We start from the raw sequence: 26,582 nt of genomic DNA, 5'->3' as shown, positions 1-26,582 counted from the left end.
TAATTTATTGTAAAAATGTATAGGATATTTAAATATATAAATTGATCTGTAGGAATTATTAATGAATACTTCAAAATTAAAAGCACCCACCCACACTAGCTTATTATTTAATTCATAACAAATATGGTTATAGGCTCTGCTGTTAATTATGTTTAATCATTTGCAGACACATTGAAAAAATTTATTTTTAAAAGTATGATTATGAAATAAAAAGATCTATCTATCTGTCTATCTATCTATCTAGCAACATTTTCTACTGGCGGTCACCAGTAGGTAGTTATAGTTAGGACCTAGTTTTCTAAGGAAATGTGTTTTATGACTTGCCTATAACTGTGGCTCTGTTTGCCGATTTTTCACAAAATGTTCCAAAAAAGGTGTTGTATTGTACATGGTAAGTTACAGGGAGATTTGTCAAGTGAGGTTGAGAAAAAAGGGAGGATCAAAAAAAGTGAGGCCCATATTTATACTTTTTGACGCAAAACTGCGCTAACGCAGTTTTGCGCCAAAAAAATTAGCGCCAGCTAACGCCATTCTGAAGCGCCATGCGGGCGCCGTATTTATTGAATGGCGTTAGCCGGCGTTAGCCGACCGGCGCTGCCTGTTGTGCGTGAAAAAAAAACACGTACACCAGGCAGCGCCGGCGTAGGGAAAAATGGCGTTTGGGCGTCCAAAAATGGGGCAAGTCAGGCTGAGGCAAAAAAATCGTCTTAACCCGATTTGCGCCATTTTTTTTGGGCGCCCAGATGCCATTAACATGACTCCTGTCTTAGCAAAGACAGGAGTCATGCCCCCTTGCCCAATGGCCAGGGGACAGAAGTCCCCTGGGCATGGTCATTGGGCATAGTGGCATGTAGGGGGGCACAAATCAGGCCCCCCTATGCCAAAAAAAAAATTAAAAAAAATACTTACCACAACTTACCTTTTCTTCCCTGGGATGGGTCCCTCCATCCTTGGGTGTCCTCCTGGGGTGGGCAAGGGTGGCAGGGGGTGTCCCTGGGGGCTTGGGAGGGCACCTCTGGGCTCATTCTGAGCCCACAGGTCCCTTAACGCCTGCCCTGACCCAGGCGCTAAAATCCGGCGCAAATGCGGGTTTTTTAGTCCCGCCCACTCCCGGGCGTCATTTTTGCCCGGGAGTATAAATACGACGCATATGCATCGCAGTCATTTTTTAAGACGGGAACGCCTACCTTGCATATCATTAACGCAAGGAAGGTGTTCAAGCAAAAAAATGACGCTAACTCCATGAACTTTGGCGCTAGACGCGTCTAACGCCAAAGTATAAATATGGAGTTAGTTTTGCGTCGAATTTGCGTCGAAAAAACGACGCAAATTCGGCGCAAACGGAGTATAAATATGCCCCTGAATTTCTCATGTTAATTCCCATGGAGATTGTGAACATGAACGCAGCCCCAACTGCTGGATGGAATTACACCAAACGTGGCAGAAAGCTACTCTTGGTCCAGAACAGTACTTTTTGTGATTTAGTGTAAACTCGTTCAGTAGTTTTTGAGACATTAAAGGAAAAATAAATATAGATATCTGGGTGGAGCCTAAGCACAGATCTCCATGGTGAGATCTGATTGGCTGTAGGCACTTCTACCAGAAAGTGCTGGCAGCCATCTTGGGGCCAATATACATGAGAGCATCCATTGAAATTCATTATAGTGAATGGCAGGTGTTGAGGGTCACAAAAAGGAGAAAGCAATAAAGGGTGATAACATAGTTTACTTACAATATAAATCATTTGTTGCTAAGGTGATTTTACTCTGTGGAAAAGCCTTCTGCTGCGATTTTATGAATCATGTTTGAGAGAAAACTGTTTTTTCATGATTTTCCCATAGAGGTTATGGAAGGTGCTCCAGAAGATAAAATTAGAGCATATTTTTCTGTAAATTCACACTATCTTTCTCAGCCATATGGGAATGAAGCCTGACATTCTCATTAAAACATATACTTCCAACAGGAGCAGCCTGTCAGTTGATTTCATTACAAGACCGGAGACCATCATTATGCCTTATATCCTATAATGCCACTCCAAGTACTCCAAGTACCAGCCCTTTAAAGAACACATTAACAACATTCCAGAATTAGAGCACTTAGCCAATAAAAAGCCCTTGTATAGAATCATCCCCCACTTTTAATTGCTGCTCCTGTTACAGATAAGTGGCAGTTTCTTATGTATGAGTTTAATGATTGAGCATGTTTTATTTTGTTTAAGTTTTCAATGTATTAAAACATGGTTATTTAATTCAACATTTGGTTTAGTTCATTTTTAATTAATATTTTTTTAAGTGATATAAATATTTATATTGACGCTTTAAATATTTAGGGGGTCATTCTGACCCTAGCGGTCACCGACCGCCAGGGCCAACGACCGCGGAAGCACCGCCAATAGGCTGGCGGTGCTTCCTGGGCCATTCTGACCGCGGCGGTAAAGCCGCGGTCAGAAAAGGGGAACCGGCGGTTTCCCGCCGGTTTTCCCCTGGCCCAGGGAATCCTCCATGGCGGTGCTGCTTGCAGCGCCGCCATGGGGATTCCGACCCCCTTCCCGCCACCCTATTCCTGGCGGTAACAGGATGGCGGGAACGGGTGTCGTGGGGCCCCTGGGGGCCCCTGCACTGCCCATGCCAATGGCATGGGCAGTGCAGGGGCCCCCTAACAGGGTCCCATAATGATTTTCAGTGTCTGCTTTGCAGACACTGAAAATCGCGACGGGTGCCACTGCACCCGTCGCACACCAGCAACTCCGCCGGCTCCATTCGGAGCCGGCTTCATCGTTGCTGGGTCTTTCCCGCTGGGCCGGCGGGCGGCCTTTTGGCATGTCGCCAGCCGGCCCAGCGGGAAAGCCTGAATGGCCGCCCGCCGCGGTTGGAATGACCGCCTTAGTGTCGTAATATAACTTTTACTAATGCAGTTTGCCAATTATGTTTCACCATTTTTAATTTTTAGGGTCAGTAGAGTATGAAATTAGGATTTATAAGTTTTAAAATCACGTTAGGCTGTTAGGGCCTTGCGTATATTCATTCCTTGTTCGCTCATGTAAGGGATTTGTCTTTGCACTCTCTCTCAAGCACATTGCTGTTGTGCAGGTACAGCAGAAGGAGTTTCAGAGCATGCGAGCCATTCGCTCTGAGGCTCAGAAGGCACTGTGAGAGGATTCGAAGAAAGCTGTTAGAGACAGTAGCTTTCTTCTTGCGAGTTGTTGCCACCATATTTGTTGTTTGTTATTTGTTTATTTGGGAAGTTTAGAATTGAATAACATTGATTATGTGATGATGTTTTTCTACAAAAAGCAGCGCATGTAGTTAAGTGACAGTTACAGCTGTTATAGCTGTTGTTGCTGGATGAGTGGGAAGAAATGGTTTTGCAGTCTCAAACAGGATAAATAATACTGGAATTGATGGATTTATTAGTTTATTTGCTTAAAGAAGTGGTGTGGTTTCTTGGAAGTTTAGGAGCTTTTTAGGAAGTTTTGGATGCCTAGTTCAGCAATGAAGGCTGTGGATATTCCTGAGGGAAAAGTAAGTGAGGAGATCATAATAAAATGATACAGAATGAGATGAGGAGTTGCTTTCAGGAAACATTAGAGACAGTGATGAATAAGAAGAAGAAAAGAGTTGTTTCAGGTATTGCATATTGGTCTTTGTCAGAGGATGATTCAGAGAAATATGTGCAACAAGGAAAGAGAAAAAGGAAAACAAAGCATTTGAATAATAAGGCGAAGAGCTGTACTAGAGGGGTTGGTCAAAGCACCATATAAGTGAAAGGTGTCTTATGCAGCACAAGACTAAAGAAGGGTGTCCTAAGCAGCATGCATGGAAAAAGAGTCCTAAGTGGTGCAAAAGATTTGGATTCTAGTAGAGATGATTTTATGAATGATTAATTCATTGAGAAGAAGGAGGAGATGTTAGATGAATATGTGTTTGATTTGGATAATGACGGCAATGGAGAAGATGATTTATTTGGTGTTGAAGAGGGTCCACCAACATCCAAGGATACAATTAAAAACTCTCATTGCCAAGAGTGATGACTGGTGGCCGTTGCATCACGTGGCACAGTTTATATATATAGGATGTACAGGGTATTTTAAGGGTAGAGAGCTCAAGGGCAGATATTGATGGAAAAGTTTCTTTAACACCTAAATTGGATCCAGAGTTAATCACATGTTTATTTAAAATGGGATAGGATCTAAGAAAGGGCCTTGAAAGGCCCCTTAAACAGTGTCAGGATAAACTCCTTGGTGTGTCGGTCTCGGTGGCCAGAATACTTGCTGAGGAAGCCTACATTAACGAAACTCCTTTGGATCTAGATTTATTAAAAGGATGGAGTTAAAGAGCTCTGATTCTTTTAGGAAATGCTCATGCAGGAGGTAATATGGAAAGGAGGAAGGCAATACTTATGAAGGTTAGTCCAAAGTTAAGTGATCTGGCGTATTAAGGACTTGAGCAAAGACCCAAAAGTTTTAGTGTTTGGAGAAAGTTTGGTTAAGAATTTAAGGAAATGTGTATCTACCTTTACGGCCTTAGATACGTCACAACATAATATGAATAGGATGTTCAGTGGTAGTGTTTTTGGAAGGGCTGTAAGAAGTGGACTTTCTGTTGGACAAGGTTATCAAAAGTTCCATTTTGGTCAAAATAGAGGAAGATGTTATCAAGGAGAAACAAGCACCAACTTTTATCCTCAGAAAGGAAGATTTCAATGAGGTAGAGGAAATAGAGCCCGAGGTCAGGGATCAGCAGGATTTCAGGGTAAGTACAGTGATTACTTCTGGTTCTTTTAACACAAACAGAGGAGGTCGAGGTTTTTCAGAGAGTGGGAAATGATTACACAAGATCCTTTGATTTTAGAGGCTATTTAAGGTTACAGAATGGAATTTTTGAAGTTCCCTATTAATTCAAACATCCAAGGGAGTTAGTTTAGAGCAAAGAACAGGAATTAGCCGTGGAAGAAGAAAGAGCAAACATGTTGCAAAAAGGAGCTACTACAGAAGTAGGAATGGAGGATATTGTTTATATAAGCGTTCTAATCTTGGTAAAGAAAAAAGAAAAAGGATGGAAACCTTTGATACATTTGATGGATTTGAGCAGATGCCTGTTTTATAGACATCTTAAGATGGAAGGAATCCATTTATTATGGGACATGCTATTAAAAATTATTGTTTAGTGAACTTGGATCTCAAGGATGGTTACTTTACTATTTCGAAGTCCAGATGCTGTCAACCGTACCTCCAATTTCATTGGAAAGGTAAAGTCTATGAGTTTTATTGTCTTCCATTTGGTCCATCTACAGCCCCTTGCTGTTTCACCAAGATCATGCAAGCAGTGGTTTTGTTTCTGAGAGAAGGAGGATTGAGATTGATCATTTATTTGAACAACATATTGATAATCTCAGTGTGTATGCCAATTTATCAGAGATTTACAGAAGACACAGAAGTTGCAGGGAAGTTCGGGTTTCTGAGTGAATTTGGAAAAGTCTGTTTTGATTCCTTCTCAGAAATTGGAGTTTCTGGATTTTACAATAGATACTGAGAAGGTGGTGCTATGTCTAACAGAGAAGAGAGTGCTCAAGATAAGGAAAGACATTTGTTGTAAGAAAAGAAAGCTTAAAGCTAAGGGAACTAGCAAGGTTGATAGGTTTGTTGTCCTCCTCAATACAGGCTGTGTTTCCTGGTACTTTGCATTATAGTGCTCTCCAAAGGGTAAAGGCAAAGGCTCTTCAATCAGGTTTGTAGTACAGAGTTAAAATAAGTCTGGTTGTGGAGGTGAAGAGAGAATTGTCTTGGTGGATGGAAAATCTAGACATTGGAATGGGCGTGCAATTTTTGAATGTATGACGAATATGGTGTTGGAGTCGGATGCAAGTCTTTCAGATTGAGGTGCATATTTGGGAGCTCAGAAAACTGGTGGTTTATGGTTAGATTCAGAAAAGAATCATCATATCAATTGTTTAGAAATTACTGCAGGGCTTTATGTGCTCATGAGTTTCAAAGATGTTTTGAAGAACAGTGCGTTACTGTTGAAGATGGACAATGTTTCGGCAGGAGCATATATAAATCGATTAGGGGGTTCTCGATCCCGTGGACTTTTGGAATTAGCAAAGGAACTTTGGATTTTTTTAATAGAACAGAAGACCAGGTTAAGGGCAGAGTACTTGCCTGAAAAGGAAAATGTTTCTACAAATTAGAATTCAAGATTTAGGAAGGATTTTCCAGACTGGAAGCTTTGCAGCGAGTGTTTTCTACAGTTAGACAGTGCTTGGGACCCTTTGGAAGTAGATTTGTTTACGAGAGGATTGACTTTTCAAATTTCTGAGGTACTACAGTTGGCTTCCAGATACAGAAGTTTAGTTGGTGATGCTTTTCAGCAGAATTGGAGAGGGGTGAAGACTTATTATTTCCCTCCATTCGCTATGAATCTGAGGGTGCTGCAGAAGGTAAGGAGAAACTTTTGTCTGCTGGTGCTAGTGATCCCATATTGGGTTTTCCAGGGGTAGTTCTCGATGTTGTTGAAATTGGCTTGCAAGAGTTTTTTTTATTTACCATCCCATGGTGGAGTCAGGGATTTTGAACTTTCTTGTTTGGAAAATGTCAGGAGATCTTCAGGTATGTCAGGCCTTTCGGGAAATGTCCTAGGCTCCAGGAACAAGACCATGGATGTGCCTATATAGGAAGTAGTGAATTGTTTGGTTTAACAGTTTGAAAGAGGTTTGTCATAGAGAACCATTAATTGTTATAGATCAGCAGTTTCAACAGGACACAGCCAGATTGAGGGACGTAGTTTAGGTAATAATGTTTTAGTTTGTAGGGTAATGAAAAGCATCAGGTTAAGGAGACCGCCTGTGGTAAGGTATAAGATTTTGTGGGATGTGTGTAAAGTGCTCCAATTGTTCGTTTCATGGCCAAGCAACAAATATTTGGTTACTTGAAGATTGATGATTAAATTGGCATCTCTATTTTGTTTGATATGCTGCAGAGTATCAGAAGTGAAGGCCTTGAAGGTAAGTAACAGGGTTTAAAATCCTTTTCAGATAACTTTTGAGATAACAAAAAGAATGAAAACTATGCCTGAGTCAATTCTTTAACCAAACGTTGATTCATATAAGAGTATTTGTGTGGCACAATGCATACAAGAATGAGATCAGAATGTAAAATGTTAGACCTGATAGAGGGAATCAATTATTGAATTCTTTGGTAAAACCATTTAAGGCTGTAACCACGGCTACTACTGCAAGATGTATTAAATGGACAATGCAAGAAGCAGGTACCGTTCTACAAAAAATGTACACCACATTCAATGGGAGGTGCTATGTCCAGTAATGTGTTTTGAAAAGTGGCCGATTAGAAGACATATTGAAAGCAGCGATTGGTAGAATGTTGCTACTTTTGCAAAAGATTATTGTAAACCGATTGCACATATGTCTGATATGGTGTTGGGGAGTTACCGACATGCATAATGATAGCCTCTGGTCTTGTACTGAAATGTCAATTCTCCAAGTGAAATGAATAGAAAATCTGGAGTTCATTAAAGACACAGAGGCTAGCATTAGCCCACTCTCCAATACCCCTTTTTATGCATAAACCTAAAAAAAAGGGGGGAAGAGAAAAACAATGAAGTAGATTAGTGTTCTTGAAGAGTTTCAAAGTAAGAATTATATTTTGTGTTTATGAATATTTATAGAAATGTATTAATGGGTAACTTATAGTATGGTAAGTAAAATAAGATATAGATTCAATGCTTTGTTTTATTATTTTTCAGAAAGCAGTCAGTGAGATTTTTCTTTTGGGTGGATTAAAGTAAGAACTGATGTTAGCCTGGAGGAACATGGATTTGCAATTAAAAGAGGAGGAGTATTCTATACAAGGACTTTTTTTTATTGTTGAAGAGTTTTAATTCTAGAGTGTTGTTAATGTGTTCTTTAAAGGGATGCTACTTGGCCTACATGGAGTGTCTTTAATGAAATCTAGATTCACTATTCATTTCACTTGGAGAATCCCCATTCCCTTGTGTTCTACTCTAGCCTCCCAAAGTGTTCTAAAAAACAAATAGAGAGCTAACAGTCTTACGTATGACAAAATTGTGGCACAACTGAAGACATCTTGATTTAATAAAATTGGTAAAACTTAAAACATTTAGTTTAGAACGGAACAAAATGAGGGGTTTCATTTTGTTATAGAAATTATGGTTAGTGCTGTAGCAAGAAAAATAAGGACACATTTTAAGTGAGTTCTCAAATATCTCTCCCTTCTATTTCACTAAAACATTTTGACATGTAGACTGAAACATGTGCTTTCAACACCAGCTGCAGACTGCCAGTTAACTCCCTGTTAATCAACAGTTTACTACAGTGTTCCAATAAGCAACAAGAGTGCTGACATTCTGAATTTATGTCAAAAGTGTGGTACATCTGATCGCCATCTTGATGGAATCAAGGCGAAAAACCGAAAGCACTTTCGACTGAGGACACTGCAGTAAATGAGGGCATTAGGGAGGTTCATAGCAAATACATCTCCCAAGATGGCCAACAGAGAAAAAAAGAATCCAAATGTAGCACAAATGTCACCCAAATGTAGCCCAAGTATAGCCCAATGAACGAAGTGTGCAAATCACTTATTTGTTTTGTTTTTGTGCAGTTTTATTTAGCGCAGACTTGACCTAAAGGTACTGGAGTGCTTTAGAAGAACATCAGTTACATGACACAAAGACACAATCCTTTTGGGCTTTATGCATGGGGAGATTAAGGGGGTCATTCTAAGTCAGGCGGGCGGCGGAGGCCGCCCGCCAGACTTCCCCCCTCCAAAATACCGCTCTGCGGTCGCAAGACCGCTGAGGGTATTTTGGCTTTTGCACTGGGCTGGCGAGCGACCGCCAAAAGGCCGCCCGCCAGCCCAGTGCAAAAACCCTTCCCACGAGGACGGCGGCTCAGAATTGAGCCGGCGGAGTGGGAAGGTGCGACGGGTGCAGTTGCACCCGTCGCGAATTTCACTATCTGCAATGCAGACAGTGAAATTCAAAGTGGGGCCCGCTTACGGGGGCCCCTGCAGTGCCCATGCCATTGGCATGGGCACTGCAGGGGCCCCCAGGGGCCCCACGACACCCCATACCGCCATCCTGTTCCTGGTGGGCGAACCGCCAGGAACAGGATGGCGGTATGGGGTGTCTGAATCCCCATGGCGGCGCAGCGAGCTGCGCCGCCATGGAGGATTCAGAAGGGCAGTGGAAAACCAGCGGGAGACCGCCGGTTTTCCTCTTCTGACCGCGGCTGAACCGCCGCAGTCACAATGCCCTGCGGGGCACCGCCAGCCTGTTGGCGGTGCTCCCGCCGACCCTGGCCCCGGCGGTCTAGTACCGCCGGGGTCAGAATCACCCCCTAAGTGACTTGACCAGAATCACAGGATGTCAAGCTGACGCAGAAACTCAACCCTGGTTCCCCAGTTGCAAGGTCTGCAGCTCTGGCAGTATTGCCATTTTCTCTCCCCTAAGTGTAACATATAACTAAGTGGTCAACTGGATGAAAAACATCAAGATAGCTTATAATTTAAAAGTGCTCTGTCGCTATTTGAGAACTCAGAAAATATGTCCAATTTTATTTTTTTAGAGCACTAAACATAATTTCAATGGAAATAAGGTTAGAATTTGTAAAGGAAAATGAAAGGCTTTAGTTTTCAGTTGTTATTACGTCAAGATGATGTCAGGCATGCTACACTTCTAATAATTATTTAATGTTAACAATCTAGTTGTTCATTAGAATACTGTGGGGCACAAACTTGGATAATTGGGAGCACAAAGTAGGGTCCAGAGGCATCAAGTTGACTGCGCTGGGCAGGCAGGAGGTGCAGAGGCAGCACAACGGACTATGCTGTGGCAATATAACAGACCATTGAGGGCAGAAGGAAGAGGCAGTGGCAGTACAACCATACATGTCAACAGACCAGAGTCAGGCAAGAGACTCCCAATGTTTTTAAACCCAAAACAGCTTTATTTTATCTGTCTCCTGCCAAAAATCTGCTCTTTTTTAATGTAAGTCAATGAGGAAAATAAATTCCCCGGGTTTTATTTTCAAAATCTCTCTCTTACCAAATTCAAAATGTTGGCAAGTATGGTAAATTGGATCACTGAGGGCAGGAGGAATGGGGTAGGGACATGGACCCCCCCCACTGTGCATTGCAATTGGCATTTTATTTAACATTAAAAGAACGCCTAGAAAGTCACTGAACAAAACTAAAGGTTACAGGGACTCTGTAGTAAATAGAACTAAAAAAGCTTAGAAATTCACTAAACACCAAAAGTTAGAGGAACGTTATAGCTAGATTCAGATTTTAAATGCCCAAAACCATAAAAATTCAACTGGTATAGTTAGAGTTCTTTCCAGTAAATATAACTCGTACCTAAGCTAACTGTGACTCACGCTCTCACCATACACTGCTAATCACCCCAGATATTACATTTCTGCTACCATTTTCTATGTCATCATTGATAATATCTTTTGCAGTAAAATTGTTGATGAGAAACTGTGCATGGCGAGGGCGTGAGTTACAGTTACCTTAGGGCATGAGTTATAGTTACTTGAAATAAATCCAATAGCTGAATATCTATGGTTTTGTGCATGTAAAATCTGGACCTAACTATAATGTCACTGTAACCTTTCATATATGAAGGCCAAGAAAAAAGGGGGGGTCCCAAAACACATTTTCCCCAATCATTTTTCCATAGGGATTTTGAACAGCAATAGTGCAAAAACTACTGGACGGAATTACACCAAATTTGGCAAGAAGGTAGGCCCTGGGCCAGAAAGAGAGCTATTTTTGTTTTGGTGTAATTCTGTTCAGTAGTGTTTGAGAAATTAAAGGGAAAACAAATTTGCATATCTAGGGACGCAAAAGATTCACGACCCCTCCAGATATTGTGCAGGGATCTAATTGGCTGATAACACTTCAACAACAGAAGTCATCAGCAGAGACCCCCCAAAAGAAATATAAGGGCCAAAGGCACAAACACTCATCCCCCTTCGCTCTGGTGGTCCGGACTCAGCTGTAAAATAAATAAAAAAAGCATGATCTCCAGCGTCCTGGAGTCTTTTTTTTTTTTTTAAAGGGATCCTCCTGGCATCCTCCCGATACCCTGGGGACCGCAACCTCCCCAGGCCTTACAGTATTTTCTATATGCGGGGGCTTGAAAGGAACCACCTGGCCCCCATCGAGAAGCCTCTGATGGCCCTGGGGACCTTCAACCCCCCCCCCCCCCCCCGGGCTGGCTCCTGCTATGTCCTGGGCAGCCAAGCCACAGCAAACAGTTCAAGGTTTTGAGAGCAGGACAGGTGAAGCAGATCCCGCTGTCAAAATCCGGTTTCATCACAGTCCCCGGCATATAGGTATGCATGCACTTGATAGAGATGAAATGCTTCAGCAAGCACGGAGCTGCTGTCAAAGCAGCTCCCTGCTTGCTGAAGCAATAGCAACATGGAGGAGGCCAGATAGCCCATAAAGGGCTTTTTATGGAGAAACAATATGAATAATAAGTGATATCATGCAGAGGCATAACTAGTTCAATATGGAATATCAGTGGATATAAGAACTGTGACATTTATGAAATACATCAATGCTAATATTGGAGAATGATAACAAGACTTACATTCAGATGAAGTAATACATAATGAGCAAAAATGATGGTTTATAATAATGAGTTAGTCATTCCCAAGACCTCCCTTACACTTCCCAATGTGGATTGTTTGCACTCGTTTTTGCACATGGAGGAATTCATTGATTTTTGTATTATTTTTATAGCAATTTTGGTGGATGGTATTGTTTATCTATAATCTTTGTTTTAGTTACACTACATTTCCCATAATGCATTAGAATGGGTAGTAGTGAAGAGACTATAAATAATAGACAGTGAAGAAATACTGAAATACTGAGAACAAGAGCAGTGGGTTGAAACGCGTCGGTGGTGGTGGTTGGTGACCCTTTGACTGCAACTAAAGAAAAGAGCAAACTATTTTCCTGGAGTGCAGTTTTGCAGTTGTTTTCAACTGTTTTGTTTTGGAATATATATATATATATATATATATAAATATTGGGGACCATGGTGGAGCCCTTGAGGGCTCCCTCGTGGTCCCAAAAAGCCCATAAAGGGCTTAATTGTTCTTTAAAGCACAACCCCTATAGCTCAGTGTGAAGGTCTCACACCTATTCTCACATCCAGGGAAGCTGCGGCCAACTCCCACCGCACACGGCCTAAGCGCTGTGCACAGTGTGGGTTTGAGTGATTAGAGGGTGTTGACCGCAGGGTATGGCTGCAGGCCAGGTCTTGTGGGCAACCTCCTCTGTGCATCGGGGAAGACCCTGCACAGTGCAAGTTGGGTGACTATAGGGGTTGGCATCACCAGGCCCTGTGGACAACCACCGTCAGTGGTTGGATTAACATATAGTAATTTCAATTACTATACATTAAAAAAAATAGCTAGGAAATAGAATTTAAAAAAGCCATAGAAATTCACCAGTTATAGTTAGTTAGTAACTATAACTCGTGCCCTAAGGTACCTTAACTCACGCCCTCACCATGCATTGTTAATCTACAGCCGTTAAATAAAAATTAAAATAAAAATAAATATATATATATATACATATATATATATGTAAATATATATATATAATCATCTATTTTTATTTTGTATAATATCTATCTATTATATCTATCTATCTATAGTCATCGATTTTACATCTATCTATCTCTATTTTATACATCTTACCAATATTGCCCCTTGTCCCTCCCACATGTTCTACTAAATCCTATACGTCTGTGTGCAAAGACCTCTATTCAGAAATGATAGGAGAGGCTGATACGATATCCGGCCTTAAGGTTGTACATTACATTTTGTAGTAAGTGAAGTAGCTCTACAGGACTATTACTACAAAATGACTTTTATGTGCTGGATCCATTGTCTTGAGTTGCTATCAACAATCTTAATAAAAAATTATGTGTAATAGAAATGCCCAGGACTGAAACATTGTGTGCTGGTGACAAGGAGGTAGGTTGCAACCCTAACTGGCCGTTTCGCATTTGATTGCTAGCTGTGTGAGGTCGAGGATGTTGTACTATGGCAACAGTGAGTGAACATGCCTGTTCAAAAAGAAGCAGTGATAGTGAGGAGTCCTGAGACATGTTTGCACAATGTTTGACTACTCGCTTGCACGGATTGAGCCTGAAAATTAATATGTGTGCCCTGCTATGGTTGTGTCTGCGTGGTCAATGTTATTGCTGTTTCTTAAGGCCCCTTAAAAACTTCCCTGCGTTATGTTACTGGAAAAATTGAAATGCAGCTTTGATCTACAGCGCATTCAAACTTCCTCTGGGCTTATTAAGCTCTATAATAAAAGGAAAAAGAAGCAAGGCATGAATATGCAATGCCATGATTTGGAATCATCTATTTTGTATTGTTACACTGGTTAGTATGAATATATTGTAGTCAGACCCAAGGTTAGACCAATTTTAGATAACAATAATTGATGATTTAACAAATTATAAGCTTTAAAAAATCTATGAAACTGACAGGAACAGCGACTGACTTTCACAATACGCTTACAATCTGAGAAAAAAATTAGATCAATATAACACCAGGACAAAAAATAAGCTGAGAGAAAGTATATTTGTTCTAAAAGCTGGAAAAGGAAAGGCACAAAAGGTCAATAAATTATTTAAATTACCTTTGCAGACTCATTCACTATGATAAACTCTCATCTAGTGCAGTGGACTTACAAATGAATTTTTTTTATTAGAGAGGCAGGAAGTTTGCAATTTGTTAGCAATGAGATAGGGCTCTAAAGGAGGACGCGCTAACAAAGACATTTTGAATTTAGTTTGAACCTTCAAAGTTCTAGCACTACTGTGATTAATGTATTTCAAAATTCAGAATGGTCCTAAAACACTTTAGGCATCTAGCGTTAAGCTAATTTGCAAAGAATATATTTATTAGATATTTTGGAATCTATGATTCCATTTTACAGAGGGCCTTATTTTACGTATGCCTTTTTGCGCTTAAGGATACAGGATAGATGAACTCTGATTTTGGTAGGTATCCCTGCACGAAATTCCGATGATTATGACTTTTCTACCCAAAATGAGGGATAATTGCTTGGACCAGGTAATATCAGCATGATGATCTATGGGTGATAGGGAAGTGGTGTGAAGAGCTGTGGAAGCTTTGGGCAGGCTTCAGACTGTCTGGTGGAGCATAGCCCGCTCACCTTGTAATGCTGCAGGGGTCAGGCAAGTCTAAACTCTGCTACAGCCCCTGCATTGTAAAATGGTTTGGTGTCTCAGTGCAGAATTATCCATTCCAGAGTTTGTGGACCTATAAGTGTGGGCCAGGAGACAATTGGGATTGTGGTGTGGTGACATTTACCTGCTGTTATCACTCTGGGTGAAATTCTGCCACTTTTAATGAGGGCCTAAATGTTTTATGCACATCTACCAGGAGAAATCTGCTCCCAGAAAAGTGTCATCCACTTATTGGAAATGTGAGTGTGCACTGTCAATCATTCAGATCCAATTTAATGAAGGGACAAGCGGTGGATATCTGTGCAGAACTCCCATGAATGTTAACGGCTGGCAGTACCCCGCTGTGGATGATAAGCAAGTACACTCAGTGGAATATAAGCTAGACGTCCGCTTTGAAGGATTCTACCATCACACTTAGAAAAAACTATGCTGAAAAATAGCTCTGTAAGAGAAACTGTGTGATAGTACCTAAAATAAGAAAGGTCAGATGTGCTGTGAGACACCAGTGAAATGAAGAAATCTGGTCCCAAAACCACTTGGTGAGACAAAGAGTCAAACAACACTGACACTCTCCGCTGTTGCTTCCACATTAGTATTCCTGGTGTTCCAGTGGAAAAAAGCTACAGACAGAACTCTTGAATTTGCAGGAAACTTTTATAGACATATTTGTTGGCTTGCAACAGACAATGGTAGACAAAGGCATATCTGGTGGCTGTGGCAAGATATACGTTTTATGCCTTCAATGACTAGCCAGCTTCTGAAATGAAGATGGATGCTTCTTCTTCAAAATGTTAACATATACAGACAGTAGTACATAAAGCAACTTATTCAGGAAAACTTCACAATGCATCTCCAGTGATTCAGTTCTCTTGATGGAAATTTGTTGTTGTGGTTCATAATTTGAATATGGTCTGTAACGCTTTCCCTTGAGATCCTTCCAACAACAGGTGTCCTCTGCTCCAGGATCTTATCCAGTTCAAAACACTCCACACATTAGGATGTAAATCCCAGAGCACAACTAAGCACTCAATAGACAGCCAGTTTTCTCCACGCAGCTAGTACCAGTTCTCTCAGTATTCCCAGGGCTGTGGGTAAACTGTGAATTTTCCACAGACAAGCTCTTGCTTTCTCAAAGCACAGCTTTTAGGAGTTAGTTTTTCAGTACTCAAAGTAGACCATTCACAACAGACTTAGGTTCCGATATCATTGTAGGCCGAACCAGGATCCGGCTGTCCTTGTTCCAGATCAGTTTCTTATAGCAGGTCATAGCCAGAGAAGTTGCCCTTTTTTGTAGAGTTAATCATCTAGAGAAGTGAGATGGGGTTTTTATAGCAATCCCTGTTATGCAATAGGTGAGGGTTATTATATCTTTTCTCACATGTGTTTCCAAGCTGTACTAATACTTTTCCTACAGTTTGATGTAGTTCATGTTTTAGGAGAGTGACATTTGTTCACCAAAAGAGACATCCAACGTCGTGTGTTTCTCCCAAGAGTGAAGTGGCTCTCTCTCTGAAGCATGACGTTAACAACCATGTCCTCTACAGGAACCTAACCAGCACTCCTCGCATCCCAGGGAAAACAACAGATTAAATCATCCACTGAAACAGGTAGCTAATGTAGTGGAAAGGTACATCAGTGATATCAATGTGAGCAAACACCCCACAACAGTTTCATGGTACACGGATGCTTCTCTCTAATAGCTCCAGGCTTTCATACTGGCTACTGGCTTAAGGTAAATGGATCTAGTCCAAGTGATGCAAAATTTCTCTGCAAACCCATCTTCTGTGTCCAGCGACTTAGAGAAAATTACCTACATGCTGAAAAACAAATAAGAATTAATCACTGCCACCTAGGGTTGCAGGCACAGAGCCTGCTTAACGTTACCCTGCAACAGAGAGATATATTTGAAGACTTTGGGGCAGATTTATGGAAAGCGGTGCTGCATTGAGTGCAGCGCCACTTTCCATGCACCCCTTAGCAGCCCCCTACCGCCACCATGTGTGCTCCGTATTTAAAATTCGGCACCCCGTGGCAGAGGGTAGGAGGCAAAGGCATCATTTCTCATGACGCTATTGATGTACTCTGCAGGAGTAGTCCCAAAATATTGGTGCTACTCCTTCAGAGTACATGGGGCCCCATTCTAAAGAATAGAAGCCCCCTTTTAACTCCTGCTTTTTAGCAGGCATTAAAAGTGGCGTAAAAAATGGTGCAAGGAAATCTCAGAGAGTTCCTTTCGGCATTTTTCTGGCTCCCCTAACAGGGGAACGCCCCCTTTGCATACATTATGCCTAGCGCAGGCATGATGTAGCGCAAAGGGTAACAGAGTGAGGCAATGCATGCATTGCGCCACTCTGTAAATACGGCATGGGAATTTTGGCCTTGCAGGGCCACATTAACGTCACAAATAATGACGCTAATGAGGCGCAAGGTGGCGCTAGGGCATTATAAATATGCCCCTTTGTATATTAAAGTCGCTTTTCACAAACCAATAATTGTGGCATACAGGTAATAGTGCAGGCCTGCTTTCCTTTACTTCCAGAATTACCTGAAACTGGAATACACTTTTTTTTTAATTTCATATATGTTTCATAACATATCAAAATAAAGAAAGACTATAAGTGTATATAGTATGAAGATATTCACAATAGCAATTTTCACTAAAACTTAAATTACTCTAGGGGTTTGCCATACATAGAGGTACTTGACCCAATAATACTGATGAAAGATCTCAGTTGAATAAATAGTGGCCATATTACTATATGGCTGATATGTTGAAGTAAAATAAAATGTTACATTCTTCCTGGAAGTCATCTTATTAAGTGGTATTTTTAATCAAGAGCTACGAGTATCAGTTGAACTTTTCACACTGGAGTGAGACCAGACCCCTAGCTATACATACATAGGGTACTGTAGTGGTTAAAGACTCGTTATACACTTCTATTCTAACCATTACATTTGATGTCTTGCGGTAAATTTACTTGTGAAGAATTTATTTCGCTAAGGGGAGATTTTACTTAGTTCACATTCGTTCCAAATCCTTCTTGTCCCCACTTCCTTCCAGTTCTTGATTTCATTACATGACATTTAAATTGTACATTGTCCAGGTCAATTTCTGGGACCAGATTTTAGAAAAGTGGTGCTTCACATCATGAAGCAGCACTTTTCTTGCACCCTCTCACGCCACCATGTGTGCGTCTTATTTAAGATACAGCACACCATGGCAATATTAGGAAAAATAGCATCAAAATGTTTGACGCTATGGTGGCGCTTTGCTCCACTAGTGTAAAAACATCTGACGCTAGTGGAGCAAAGTGCAAGGAGGCCCATTGATTCCAATGGGTGAGTCCTTTTATTGCCTGCTTTAAGCAAGCATTAAAACATGATGCTAAAAACGGCGCAATGAAATCTTGTAGATTTCATTGCGCCATTTTTGCAGTCCTCCTTGCGCCGGAGCACCTTTTTTGCATACATTATGCATGGCACATGCATAATGTAGTGCAAAGGGTCGCAAAGTGGTGCAACACATGCATTGTGCCACTTTGTAGCTATGGTGTGGTGCTTTGGCACTCTAACGCCACATTAGCGTCAGACAAATGACGCTAATGAGGCGTTAGATAGCGCAAGGCCATCCTTAAGTTTGGACCCTGGTGTCTTTGCCTTACTATCTATAAGGAAAGGTCTTGTTATCTCTGCACACTTGTGTAGCCTAACCTTTGTATAAGAGGCTTCAAGTTTAGTAAGGTTAAAGAGGCATAAATATTGTTAGAGATCCCGAATTATTCACACAATGATTTTAACCTGAAATGACTGGTTTGGTGAATCAGGTGACCTTGGAAGATTCCTTCAATTTGCAGGTTCAAATTCGGGTTTTCAACTATAAACGATTCACACAACACAGTTGCAAGGGGAGCAATAGAATAAGGAGTAACAATAGTGTGGGGGAGGAAGGGTAAAGAATGAAACTGAAAAGAGGGATGAACAAACGTTCAAGGGACCCGACAGCTTAGCATTGACTCAGGCTTTACAGATCACGCCTGGCTTTGGAGAGACTTTTTCCCACTCTCTGAAGTTGAGTTGGGACTCGGCCCCCATATTGTTTGTAGACTGAGAACATATAAGTCCTGGAGCAAATTAGACTTGTTTTTAGAGATTTTGTTTCATACTTAATGGGAGTAATGGGAGCAAGGAGGTTTAGACAAATAACATAATTTCATGAGTTCACCACTGGAATAAATAGGATAATAGGATAGGTTCATCGTGATAAATACCACAATAATTCTGCTTGGTGGAGTAATGTTCCTGCTGCACACATGACTTTGTAACCTGACGTTGCCATGGTTTAATCTTTTAAATAGGCTGGTAGGTTAAGGGACCAGCTGCAGAAACCTATATAAAACTCGAACACTGAAGTTGTATCACATGAGTGGCCCATCTAGTCCTTGTTTGTATTTAGTGTTCTTTGTTTATCATTAGAAACACAGGACTACATGAACAAAAATCAAAACAAATATCAATGACATATTACTACATGACAGCTATTGCTTGACCTTCACATAGTGAAATCCAAAGATAAAAAAGATGGCTTAGGTCACGGGTAGTAGAGAGCTGTGTGCATCCTGAAGGTTATAAGTGCAAATCCAGGTAAGGGCAGAGAGACAGAGTGAGAGTCTGCTTCTGACAATTGTAAACAGCTATTACGTTTGAAGTTACAACTTTATTCAACATGTTCATTGGATTAATGCACCTGGAACGGATATTAGTGGATAACATGCAGGTTATAGAAGCAAAATCAACGAGAAACAACTAATCCTCTAACCTTTCTGAACTATTAAGTTGGACAGTCGTTCATTATTTCGTTTAACTAGTCAAGGGTTCTTATTTTCTCTTCTAAAGAGTTACACTTTTTCGATATTGTCTCATTTCTTGAGTGTTGAAACAACAGCTTTTGGAACTCGATGAATCTGATGTTTTTGTGAAAATAGTTTCAAAGCCACATGATTGATGATTCAAAGACATTTATGTTGATAAACTGAGAATATCATGAACAGTCTGGTAGTTCGAATGTGACCTCATTTGTCTAGACCTATGTGAATGTAAGATGAAGAATAGAACATTTTATAATTTTGAGGAACTGAATCGTGCATCGTTTTCATATAATTGAATAATGAAATCTTACAGCGAATGTAGGTAATTTGGAACCACTGTTATCTTCAAGAGTAGCCTTTCACATTTAAACAAAAGACCTAGCTTTTCTGTGTCATTTGGGGAAGCTGTAATGAACCAGGTTGCTCTTCGGGGTACCAACTTCCTCCAGCCTCCCCAAGAGTGACCTATAGAAACAACATATTTCTTAATTTTTACCGTGGGTAAATTCCACTAGCAACGCCAGACCCACTGCAACTCGCAAGTACTAACCTTTCCAGGATCCCATTCTTGGGTTTTTGTCTGAAGCTTTGAAAGTTCATATGTTAATTCAAATGTTTCTACATCTGGTTTAGGAAATCCCGGTAGGACGTTGTGCAATTGAACGCCAAAGAGATCTAGCCAGCTTCCAATATCTGGAAAGAAAAGAACAAGGCAGTTTATAACATAAAGAAGTAAAGAGTGTGCTTTACCAAACATCTTTTCAGCTTCTTTCTAACTGGACGAGCACAAAAACCTTATTGAGCATATTAAAGACATTTTAATAATAATTGCACTGATAGTTGGCTCTAAATCATTTAGGTGGATATTTGTAAATAGTCACTTTCAAGCAAGAGCGAATATAATCACACACACAATCAACATGTGGAATTCACAGTAAATATGTGTTTTTAGTTTTGCCTAAAAAGATGCAATAGTCGTGGTATTTTTAATGCCTGACCGATGTGGTGGTCATCTCTACATGGCCAGTCTAGTGAGGTCTGACTAAGCAATTTAATGCTACATAGGGTCTTATTAGCTGTTATGGTACCCACCTAGAGCATTAGTCCAGGCCTTGACCAGTACCCTAGTGCCCCCAAACCTGATCATTTCAGTTCAGGAGACAACAGGATCAGTACCACAAGGTGTAAATATGTACCTATGGGACATTGGTCAGTACTCCAGATAGAAGCACATCCTTGCACCCTTGTCCTTCTACTGCAGCACCATAGGAGTTGCAGCCAATGATTCTACTGGCATAGCCTAATCCTGACTTGGCCTATCCTGACCCCTGTCTAAACCCTCCTTCCCGCATTTTCCCCAATTCACAGAAGAAACAGCTGAAAATCTCTGTGATATTCCAGACGCTCTGTGGCAATTCCCCATTCCAGGGACAAAACTGTTTTTTGATCTATTTGGTGGATTGTTGAAGGCCAGAACTGGAGATTCAGCCCCCTAATCATACCTTATCCAAAGTCCAACAAACTCCAATGAAGGCCAGGATCTTAGTCCAAATTCTATGCTCCCTCTTGCACAAAGATGGGTTCATCTTCAAAGGTTATGAGGTCAAATCGTTGTGTTTAATTCATGGGAAAAATGGAGCTACAGTTTAGATAAAGTGATTTGAAGTCCCAATAAGTTCAGTGTGTGGAGGTAGTGTTTCTTTTATGGATTTAGTGGATTTTTTTTCAATTGCTTTAATGTAAAAGATATAAGGCTAATGTTCCCTCCATTGCTTGCACTTTGGAAGAACTGAACCATTAAGTGGAATCTGTGAAGAATGATCCCTTCTGGAAGATGCAATTCGCAACAGAAATAGGCAACATCAATTCACGCAATTGTACAAAGACACCGAAACTATCATCTGAATTTCCATAAATAGACAATTTATATTATCATTACATTTGAATTCACAATTGTTCTGACCAAAGTGTTTTCCTGTCTTTAAGTGACTGATTGAGAAAATCCATTATACAGAAGATGAAAACGCATGGAGATAAAAAGTTGCTGAACTACATAAGGATACAATCGGACCTGTGGACATGCGACAAACATGTAAACAGCAAAGTCGACAAGAATTACACATGAACAACTAAAAAAATAACAAAGTAGCATCACCACACTCACCAATCCACCCAGTCTAAAGAACAGAAGGTTCACACATCTCACCATGATTACCCATCAGTACACAGTCCTAATAATCTGTGCAATTAATCAGACTAAACCAATAACCATATGTGAAGTACAGTGCACTCTCAAAAGAATATCAAATGTAATTGTGACAAAGCAAAATACAATTACACTGTTTGCCCACATACTCAAACCATCAATCTTCCCTAAATGATAAAAAGGAAGCATAGCCAAAAACAGCTGCAAGTCACAGCCCACACATGATTGAACGTAAAACTGTGATAAGGGCGAAGCATCATAGCTGTATTTAAAAGGATTAATTAAAATTTTCTTTTTCTGCAGTTGAGGGTTTAGTGTATGTTGTGTCTCGTGTTGTCTCTAGATTGCCGTCGCCAATTTCGTGGCTGGGCAAGATTATAAAATATGTTAATAATTGCCTGACATGGGGCCGGATTAAACAACATCATGATTTATGCTATTACTTATGCTTGGTTGAAAGTAAGTCAGTGGCTGGTGCATATTAAGAAACCACATTTGTGGAGGTGGTAATGTGTGACAAGAATAATTGTACATACTTGTTTGGTTCCATATTATTGTGGTAGTGATCTATTGTTCTGTTTTTATACTGTTCTGTTTTTGTGCTGCCTTACAGAATCGTGTTACTGTTCTTCTGTAACTTAGTTGTTGTGTTGTGCTTTCTTTTGACTGCTTTGCTGCTTTGTGAACCTGTTATGCTTTTGCTTTGTGCTATGTTATGGTATTGTATGCATTCTGATGTGCTCAATGAGATGTCAACAAATGCTGACACATTTCCAGCCAAACACAATAAATTCCTTTAAGGTTCCAGTAACAAACAACCATTTACTACTATCTACGTTATTAAAATACTGCTGCCGCAGCTCTTCAACTATTTAAGACATCAGTCGACGAAAACCTGTTGCAGGGACCTGTATCAAATTAGTACGGTTCTTTCAATTCTCCCTTTAAGTAATCTGGCTGCAATTTGGTGTAATCAAACTCTGCTGGCTTAAGTATTCAATGTGTAGATTACTTTCTGGATTCAAACACAAATATTTTCATAATTGTTTTTCAATGTATAAGTACTTAGAGAGTTTACTAATTGACCAACGTAATCACATGGCTCTATAGGCAATTTATTTTACACATGCAAATGATACGCTATACAGAGAGAGGGAGAGACAGAAAAAATGAGGGGATAGGTATATATAAGGACAGAAGGAAAGATTATTCTTTATAGTCTAACCCATATATTCAGGCATTAACTTCCGGAAAGCTATTGTTCAGCATTATTTTAGTATAGTATCTTTGGAATGCTAATATAGTGTATTTGAAATGAGAGGTGAAGGGGTAAGAGGCAGAAAGCAAGAGCAGGAGAAAAAAAGGAGAGTGATTGAGAGAAAGAGAGAGGGACAGAAGGAGAGATAGGAAAAGCGAGTGAGTGAGAATGTGAGAATGGATGGGCTGGAAAAGATTCCATTGTGTGCAATAAGATAAAAGGGGAGTACCTTCTTGGTACCCCCCCTCCCTACTATCTGATGCTCTAAACATAAGAGTTTCAGAACAAAATCTATTGCTGCTTTCATTCACTCAGGTTTATGTTTCATTTGTGAAGAATTTGGAGGTCTTGCTAATGAGGGATTCGCACAGTACTTTTTAGAGGACGTTGCAGAGCACTCAGTTTCAATGGCCCTCAATATTAGTTGTGCAGATATTTGGATTGTGAACACACAGTTCTTACATAGTGCTAAGCTTCACACATGGTCACCCTTGGCACCTCCCACACGAGCATCTGAATGAGTTAGGAAGAGATACATACAAGAAGAGAAGATTAATGGAAAAATCACTTTGAAACATCAGGAAGTGGGTTGTTAATGCTGGTTTGCTCTCTACAGGACATTGTCCCTTCTTCTTTGGACTAGAAAAACATAATATTGTAGGATGTAGGGGAGGAAGTACTCAGGGCTTGTTAAATGCTAATAATTATTTGTATTGCCGCTTCAGAGGATGTATCCATTTCATTTGCATGGTTTTATTATCATGATTCTTCATCGCCTGGCTTCCAGTGCAGGTATTTGGAGGGGTTCAGTCCTCTTCTTCGAAGCCTTGGAGCTGATTAATGGGGAGGTTCTTGTTGGATTGGCTCTTCCTGTATTGATTGAATTGAACCTGTGTAATACGTGCAAGGCCCTACATAGGAAAGCTCGCACTCTACAGGTACGATATTTTTGGTTCAGTATTTCTGGCTCTTGAAAGCCAAGAGAAAGAAACTATCGCCAAGAAGCGTTTCATCTGATAGGACTATGTACCTTTTAACAATTACACGTGGGGGGTTGTCAGCACCATTCAGGTACATTTCCTCAAGAAGCCACACCATCTTTCAGGTGTCCCATTAAACTTGTTCAGTCATGAATCTTCTCCCATACTTGCCTTGTCAGAACATCGTAAGCATTACTCATTGAGGGGGTAGATCCTGGTTCCTTTTTTAGCTGAATCTGAAACTAAGTATGAATGCAGATTTTACACCCAAGTACTCTTCTACTAATTAGCTAGATAACTTGCATTTCTGTTTGATGCCACATGACGAGGAGGGCACCTTGCTTATTAAATGATTTTTCCACACCGACTACGTCAGAATGTAGCTGGCTCCACGAAGTGGATCATCCACTTGGAGGCTGCAAGAGAAACTGCCTGGGTAAGACTACCAGAAGGAGTTTAGTTTGGTAACTATTTAGGATTTTAGGATAGATCAATTTGGTTGGTTAGTGCATGTTTGTTTTCAGCCACATTTAATGTATGTTCATATATTTATTTCTTCTTAGCCTTCACATACCTGTATTTTAATACCCTCTAGCTCTCTTGAGGGTACACTTGGCACAATAGCTCATTGTGTTAAGTACTAGATGATGAGGCCTGTTTGCAACCTGCTGCTCAAAGATAGGAATCCGTAAGGCCAGTGTCAAACCTTTTCTCTTTTAAATTAGAAACATAGACTACCATAGAGTTAAATTATAGTAAAACCTTCTAATTACTGGGCAACAATTATAGCATCCTAGAGATGCAAGTACATTATGAAAAGCAGGTCATTGTTAATCCATATTTATTTGCACTTCAGCCACAACAAAAGCACTGCACTACCCGAATGGGGCACTGAAACAGCTCTGCGATTAGGTGATCTACAATCCCTCTAATTCCAGAGACGAACAGTCGAAAGGAAAAGCCTCACCCTCAGGACACCTTTACATTCAAATGAATATACAATAACAGTAATTTAGTTTTATGTTTTGAGACATCTCTTCATGTAGGATAGATCAAAGTCCTCCTCATAAGCCCTGTTTTACAACATTTAGGCTACGAGGAAGTTACATTTTCAGATAAACAGCACATATCATAAATACATAAGGCGAAATACATGATATAGGGATACCACAGAAGTGCACTACCTGTTGGACAAAACAACGAAGGTGACATTTTCAGAAGTAGTTAATGTTTAAACAGCATCATTTTACCTGTAGTGTACTGAGACACATCTTGGATTCTGCCAACTGGGTAGTTGTTTTCAAATGAGTAGATGTTAAAAGGTTTGGGACTGGAATTCAGCTTGTCCCAAATGTGATGATTTGGTGTCGCCCATCGCCCAGCAACAACATCATAATCCCTTTGACCTAGGTGGACCAGTTTAGTTAAGGAATCATACAGTCCCCCGAAAAAGCCTATGATGACCTGAAAATCTGGGTTTGTGTCCTGATAGATATCTCCATAAGGAGTGTAGAGAATTTCTTTAATCACTTGGCCCCGACTACTAAACACAGCCAGGGGTGTTCCTGTATTGTCGCAAGCAACATAATATTCTTCTAAATTGCTCAGTTCCATGGCAATAAGGTGTCCTTGAAGATCATAATACAATGATGTTATTTCTGAGCTTGAGTGATTGTACAAATGAGTAACACGAATTGGGTTAGCAAGATCAGCATAAAAGAATTGCAGGTGTAGTCCTTGATTTGACTTGCTCGAAACTCGCCGCCCAAGGCCATCATAACGGTACTGTACACTCCAACCCAAAATTTTGTTGTAGGCTCTGTTGAGAAGCCCATTTGAATTATACTCAAAATTATCATTGCCTCGCTGCCTTAGAAATCCATCCTCATCCATCTTATACTGAATTTCTCCCAGTCTAGTGATGCGATCTGCAAGATCATATCTCAGAGGAGTCAATCGAGCGCTATTTCCATGGCTGAGCAGGTTGATGTTTCCATTCAGGTCGTAGCTATAACGCCACTGAGGTTTATCATTCACAGAAACTGCTTGCAGCTGGCCATCAGCATCATATTCATAGAAGTAACGTGTTATATTGGCATCAACACCCACGCGTATGTCACATATTATCATGCGCCCCATGGCATCATATTGAATAGTCATCCAGTAGGCAATGGCTTTCAAGATTTCATACTGAACTTCAATAACCTGTCCATTGGAATTGAAGATCTTAGTGTGCTTCATCATTGTCGTTGTTATTACTTGATTTAAGTCAAAGTTGATCACACTAAATTTTCCAAACTGTTCTGTTCTTCCAGACACATCAACGTAGCGATAAAGGTCAATGGGAAGTGGGGTTTCATTTATCATTGCCTGCATACTGGTGACCCGGAAGTTGTTATAACTGTAGTCAAACCTTGCATTTACAAGGCCTTCTTCACTAAATCTGAAGATCTGGCGACCAACAAGAGGACCTGTTAAAAGCAAATAACATCTTACAAATTCATAAATCTGTTCATTATGAATAAATGAAAAACATTTAAGGCAATTTCTTATGAAAAGCGAAATCTCAATATTATGTCGCTAGACTTAACCATAGATAGCTTGCCACCATACCAAATAGGGGAAATTACTATTTTTAAAAGTAAGCCATGTATAACAGTAAGGAAAAATAATATATAAATTCATTACTTTAATATATATATATGTTTCAAGGTTTAATTACTGTGTGCCATATATGTTATTCAACTGTTTGACAATATGCACACAAAAAATATAAAGTATATAGCAAAGCATATGTTCAGAGCAATTTTTCAATTCATATCGGTAGTCACAGCTTTCCAGGTGTAATACTGGAAAGGTTCAATGAAAGTAAATGCTTTTACTTGAGAAAACTTGGTCTTGTTGCAAGTGCAAAAACACATGCTGGCTTTTTCTTTCTACAGAGAAAAACTATTTTTCTCGTGGAGAAACGCATTCCCCTCTTCTCTGCTAATATTT

At 40.3% G+C, this 26,582-nt stretch overlaps 1 protein-coding gene across 2 annotated transcripts in view; it reads right to left on the bottom strand.

The window, feature by feature from the left end:
• TENM1 (teneurin transmembrane protein 1) overlaps window positions 1-26,582 on the bottom strand; it is a 1,758,425-nt gene that overhangs the window by 8,044 nt on the left and 1,723,799 nt on the right. For both annotated transcript variants that reach the window (XM_069211839.1, XM_069211847.1), the window contains 2 exons: window positions 24,836-26,056; window positions 19,692-19,834 (listed from right to left, as the gene is read on the bottom strand). In XM_069211839.1, coding sequence (XP_069067940.1) covers window positions 19,692-19,834; window positions 24,836-26,056 — 1,364 coding nt within the window. The remainder of the gene's footprint in view (window positions 1-19,691; window positions 19,835-24,835; window positions 26,057-26,582) is intronic.

Source organism: Pleurodeles waltl, chromosome 2_1 (assembly GCF_031143425.1).
Source record: "Pleurodeles waltl isolate 20211129_DDA chromosome 2_1, aPleWal1.hap1.20221129, whole genome shotgun sequence".
Classification (NCBI taxonomy): Eukaryota; Metazoa; Chordata; class Amphibia; order Caudata; family Salamandridae; genus Pleurodeles; species Pleurodeles waltl.
Note: the sequence above shows the minus strand (reverse complement) of the source record. Positions and strands in the feature narration are given on the sequence as shown.